General features: G+C 36.8%; 1 protein-coding gene across 4 annotated transcripts in view; it reads right to left on the bottom strand.

Annotated features, from left to right (window-relative positions):
* The window catches only part of smg1 (SMG1 nonsense mediated mRNA decay associated PI3K related kinase), a 108,320-nt gene that overhangs the window by 100,310 nt on the left and 1,765 nt on the right, over positions 1-6,245 (bottom strand). For 2 of the 4 annotated variants that reach the window (XM_014024876.1, XM_014024877.1), the window contains exon 2: positions 1,065-1,213. The exons of 1 other annotated variant lie outside the window; for it this stretch is intronic. In XM_014024876.1, coding sequence (XP_013880330.1) covers positions 1,065-1,213 — 149 coding nt within the window. Of the gene's footprint in view, positions 1-1,059; positions 1,214-6,245 lie in introns of those variants that run through there. One more of the 4 variants, XM_014024879.1, reaches the window with a different exon arrangement.

Genomic DNA, 6,245 nt, shown 5'->3' with positions numbered 1-6,245 from the left:
GTGTGTGTGTGTGTGTGTGTGTGTGTGTATGCAGCTCCACCCTGTGGTTAAAATGCACTTTTTAATAGTCTTATTGATGACATTTGTCAGACAACAGACAAATATAATAAAAACAAACAGCAGTTTTTATAAGAACCAGACAAATTGAAGCTGCACCAGAGTTTTTGCCAGCTGGTCAACAGGCGGGAAAAGATAAAAATCAACTCTGTGACACATCATCAAGGCACATGTTTACAATCAACTATCACACAGGCTGTCCAAAGAATTAAACAAACCTACTTGTTTTAATTACATTATTCTTATCCATGGAGGCCGGTGGTAGCTTCCTCCTGTACTTTTCAGAGCTCGTGTCAACAGAACATTATGGATGGAGAGGATTACTGGACAACCAATAGGAATTCCTCATGTCTGTATTGTGATGCAACAAAAATAGTTTGCAAACCCCAGCCCTAGATTTGGACCAGTTTTTAAGAAGACTTTATTTATATTCTGTGTGCTTTTAAATCTGAACATCTAAAGTCCCTCTGTCTTGTCCACAAGAAGAACTGAAATGGGTTTGAGACACCCATAACGATTCTGTGACTATTTTGAATCTAAACTGGTTGGACAATATTTTTTAAATAAGTTCAAAACTCAAGTGACAGAAATTAAGAAACACTGTGACCATTTCAACATTTCAAAACATTTTGGAGACAAATGCTTTTTGCCAACTAGTCCCCAGCAGTCGCAGCTCAGCAAAATAATGCTTTTAGGAACCTTGTAAACATTTTTGTCCAAGTCTTTTAACTTCTATTTAAAACATATCTCTAGAATTGCTCTCTGTCTTCTGCTCAATGTATTTCTAAAATCAGGGCCACCTTGTCCCAAGATGACATTGATTTAGACTGGATTAATAATAAAATGCTGCAGCAAAATGAAACATACAACCAGAAACAACTTACAGTGCCTTTGACGCTAAAAGGAATTTGAATTGCAGAAATGGCTTGATGAAAACATCCAGTTCAGGCCAACTTTACATACACACACATTTTTTATTCAAGTTACAAGACGCTTTCAGACCTCACCCTCCTCCTGATGAGCATCTGCAACAGTGTAGGCATCACTTTGCACTGCTGGCTGTTCAGGGCACCTGGAGGGCAACAGGTCATACAGCGGTGCTGAACCAAGCTCTCTGGACTGGACTTCGTCCTGACTGGATGATACCGTGTCAACTCTGAATAAATTAACAGAATACAGAAACAACAGAGACAGAAAATGAACACAATGTTTCACATTAAACTTGACATTTTGTGTTTTCATTGGCTGTACAGCTGTACTCAACACAAAGGAAGACCTCTTTCAGAATGTATCATCTTAATTCACTGCTGAGTCTTGAATGGATTCGTGGTTAAGTTTAAAACCAGTTTGTTTACTTCACTGACTACCATACTGAACTGGCAGCTAAATCAAAGTGTTGCATATCCAATAAAAAATGTGTGTGGAAGAATGCAGCTTTTTAATCAGAGATGTAGATTATGGAAATATTTAGTCATCAGCAGGTAGAACTAAAGACATACTTTCATTGAAGTGAGGCATTCACCAGTTCCACTTATGAAATTTATTAACATTGGTAAAACTAAAAAAAAAAAAGCAATTTTGTTTCAACAAATCAATTTGCGGATTTTATATTAACCAAAAGAAAAAAAGTTCACATAAAGCTAAATACATATTTATATAACTGACACCCTAAAACCAGTATCTCACTGAGCTGAGACTGTTGGAGACTAGTTGGCAACTAAAATTGTGAGAAAACTGCAAACTCACTGAATCCCAATTGACTGTTACCAAGTAACCAGCGAGCTGTGAACCTACATTTTAAATGTGCAGTATTTTTGTTTTTATTTTAATCACAGCTTGTCAAACGTTTACATTATTTTGTTGTCCACCTCTGAAAATAGTGTACTTCCTTTGACCAGCTTTGTACCGACCTTGGCAGCTTTCCCCACATTTATAATTCAATTTATTAGAATACACTTTAGAACAAAAAATAGCAGATTTACCAGTTTTGTAAAGATTGTTTTTTTCTCATTAGTAGGAGTTTTAGGCATTCACATTTGCCTCCAATGCTTTCTGTCAGAGGACAGCCCATGTGCAAGTGTCCATATTAGGGGTTTAAGAAAATATTGATACACTGAAATATCGTGATATTTCATTTCTCGATACTGTATCGATATTCTTAAGCCCTGTATCGATTTTTTTATTAAGGTTTAAAATGTCAACTTTCCTGCCAGCCGTTCATTTTTGTGTTGTAGTTCAGCCTCTGACCGCTAGCTGGCAGCAGTGAGTCAGCCATTTGGCTCCTCTACCTCTTGAGGTAGAGGCTATTGTTAAGTGTTGGGTGACCATATTGTAAATTAATATTAAAAACTAAAAGCTGCAAAAAATATATTTTCAAACTATTTATTGGCAAATTTAGTCTAATAATTGAAAACATGGATGAAATAAGAAATATGAAACAAACAAAATAAAATACATACAAAGCAGAACACAGCTAAATGTATCAAAAGTATGTCTGTAATATTAGAATTTTCTGAGAATGAATTTTGGTTTTTCATTTTTTTCCCCAGTAAGAGGTTTTGATTTAATAAAATTTTTGCACAAAAAAAAATCGCAATATATCACCTTGCTTATAGTATCGCAATATATCGGGATATATCGTATCGTGACCCCTCTGTCATGATATGTATGGTATCGCCAAATTCTTGCCAATACACAGCCCTAGTCAATATACAGACCTTTCTGGAGACAAGCTAGAGATACAAACAAAAAAGTGAAGGAGAAATCCCCAATAACTGACCTTTTCAAGGAAAAAAAATGTCCATGCAATTTTTTCCACCATGTTGAGAACTCAAGCAACAGAACTGGACATCTTTGCAAAGCTTACAAGGAAATAAAAAGCCGTGTAAATGTTTTGAGGCTTTTTGGTGACTCCCTGTGGAATGCTGTTCACCAACTAGTCTCAGCCCACTGAGAGAATACCTAGCTTTCTGGTACATTTTAGTACATGAGACAATACCTGAATAAAATGACTTAGCAATTATTTAATAGCCATATTTCTTAATGTAATTAAAAACTAGCATAAAAGAAACAGACGGCCACACTGTATGATTCAAACCTAAATTTCAAGTATGAAACAAGTCAACAAACATTTGACTCAGTCGAAATGTTTATTTAGGAAGATTGCTTAATAGTTTTTAATCCAGAGTGAAGGGTGAAATGCAAAAACATTTTCAGCCCTAACTCAATATTTCAAAAGTACTGACTTCAGATAGAAAGATTAGTGGACCTACAATTTTAATTAACCAATTACTGGTTGATAATCAACCAATACCATGTTTATAAATAAATAATTGGCAGTCATCCCTGAACATAAATAATCAATTAAATAATCAATAACCAAGTACAATTATACATTTATAGTGCACAGTGCATTCTGACGGTTGTTAAAATTACAAACAGGCAACTTTTTTGCCCATAAATGAAAAATAACTTACCAAAAAATTGGCTTTGTGTTTCAGCTATCTGCTACCATGATTTCTAAAGAGAGACATCCGCTGTAGAAAATCTCATATTGGTTGACCCAAAATACTGACAAAGATGAGGGCAGTGTGACTCATTTACTACAGTTGTTGTTTGGAAATTAAGATTATGTAGATTTTTTTATTCCATCTTCAGCTTAGACATCTTTAGTGTTGCACAAAATTTTCATGAGTTGGCATAAGTTATCTAAAACATTATAGTGTGACAGGACCTTAACAAAAGGAGTCACCCTAAATTAGAGACAAACTAATCAGTGGAATTTAAGTTTCTGGTGCCATTTTACAGCTGACAACATAAATGTGCAAAAAAGACCAAAGATAGTAAGTAAGTACTGTAAGTAAAGTTTTATTTATAAAGCGCCTTTCACAGAAATATATTCACAAGGTGCTATACAATCATTAACAGTATAAAAATGGTGGAAAGAATAAGATTAAACAGAAAAACATAAGCAACGAAAAATTTAAAACATCAAATCAAAAAAATTTTTTTCTAAAATTGTAAATCAAACACAAGGTCAATGCAGGGCAAAATATACAACAATACACAAAAACATAATGAATGCGGGAGAGAAAAATATGGCGTAAGTTCAATAATTAAAATCACAGATTGATGAGCATTACATTTGAGGTAGGCTGGCATTAATAGTGAAATGGTTAGCTAAACACTTGAGAGAAAAAGTGGGTTTTCAGGAGTGTCTTGAAAGAGACAATGTTATTAATGGAGCGCAGATTAAAATAGAGTTCATTCCAGAGCCTGGGGGCCACAGAGGAGAAGGCACGGTCACCACGGGTCTTAAAGCGAGTGAGGGGAACCATAAAGCAGGCAGTATGGTTGCTCGGCAGTCGACCGGTCGACGCGCCGTCACGTGGTTGTTTGGGGTTCGTTTTCACACATTTCTTTCATAGTTCCAGAGACACCCTGAGCCGAGCTGCTGGGAAACCCCTCCCGCTCCAGCATACGTCACTGCGTGGGATTCCTTCCCCGGGGAGTGCAATGCAGAAAAAAAAAGTCTGCGGCTCTTCACTCGACGTTGTTTATCCACTAACTGGTCCTGGATTAAGTTCCAAAGTTTTATCCGTCAGATTCCACCGTGGAAAATGTCTGTTTTATCCCCTTTTATGAGTTTTTGACCATTGGCCATCTTTAAATCGCTGCTTCCTGGTACAACAGTCAGCTGTGGAAGCGATCGCTTTTTTCTTCTATTTTTTTCCCTTTTTTGAAGCGAGTGGTTGAAGCAAATGCGTCTGAGCGCCTTCAGCACAAACAAAACTCCCACGAACTTCTGACCAATCACACCATACAGTTCGTATGTGTTCTCATGTGGAGGGGGGTGAAAAGTTCGACCCGTGGGTTGCGACAAGAAATGCTGACAATGCGAACAGAAGTGACGCAATTTTCGTCATAAAACTGCGACAGTTCGGCAGCAGCATGCAGGAGCCTTAAGAAGATTTTGTTCTTGTAAGCGGAGGTCCCGTCTGGGGTTGTAAGGTGAAATGAGACTTTTAATGTATTCAGGTGCTTGGCCATGAAGAGCTCTGAATGTGAGGACAAGGATTTTGAACTGGATTCTGAATTGAACCGGAAGCCAGTGAAGTTCTGCTAGGATCGGGGAGATGTGGGTGAATTTGGAGATTCAAGTAAGGAGTCTTGCTGCCGAGTTTTGGACAAGCTGAAGGCAATTTAACTGTTTCTGATTAAGACAGGTGAACAAGCTATTACAATAGTCTAGGCGCCTAGAGATGAAAGCATGAATTACCATTTCCAAGTCTGAAGTGGACAGCAGGGGCCGGAGTTTAGAGATGTTCCGAAGCTGAAAGTAGCAAGTAGAAACCAGATTCTTTATGTGTTTACAGGGGTAGACGTAACCATTGTTTAGGTTGTCCGAGACAACCTATTTTCATTTCGGACAAACTGATCCTGTCTCCTGGTTGTCCGGTGGACAACCAAGAGAAAAAGACATTGATTAAAGTTCTCTGCTGTGGGTGTCCGTCATTTGTAAAAATGAAAGGGAGAAAAAACTTGGTAAAACCGAACAAACACTAAACTGTAACTTTTAATAAGGTCATGTACACAAGATACTCCTATTTAAGTGAAAATGTTTGTCCTATGAGCAGAAAGAAGTTTATGAATGTTGGGTAAGATCTAGATTTTATTAGCGACATTTTTGCTGCTTTAATCCGAGCCTTAAATACTGTATTTCAAAGAAGAGAATGAGGAAGTTTTATTCACGCAGATCCTGTCAACCTGGCTGACTTGAGAACAATTGTATAATAAACTTTGTCAACAGAACAATATACTTGTTAAATTACATTTTTCTTGAGATTTTTTTGGACAACCAAAATATTTTGCGGACAACCAGGTTTTGTCAACAGGTTGTCTGCTGGACAACCTGAAAATATCCTTATGTCTACCCCTGGTTTGTCTAGAGACAGATCTGTAGGGTTGTGTATTGGCAATAATTTGGCGATATGATACATCCCATGACAGAGGGGTCACGATACGATACATTGCAATTTTTTTGTCCAAAAATTCTATTAAATAAAAACCTCTTACAGGGAAAAAAAAATGAAAAACCAAAATTCATTGTCTCAGAAATTCTAATATTACAGACATACTTTTGATACATTTAGCTGTTCTGCTTTGTATGTATTTTATTTGTTTCATAT

The sequence above is a fragment of the Austrofundulus limnaeus genome, unplaced genomic scaffold, assembly GCF_001266775.1.
Source record: "Austrofundulus limnaeus strain Quisiro unplaced genomic scaffold, Austrofundulus_limnaeus-1.0 Scaffold444, whole genome shotgun sequence".
In the NCBI taxonomy this organism is placed as follows: Eukaryota; Metazoa; Chordata; class Actinopteri; order Cyprinodontiformes; family Rivulidae; genus Austrofundulus; species Austrofundulus limnaeus.
This window is presented reverse-complemented; position numbering and strand designations above follow the sequence as displayed.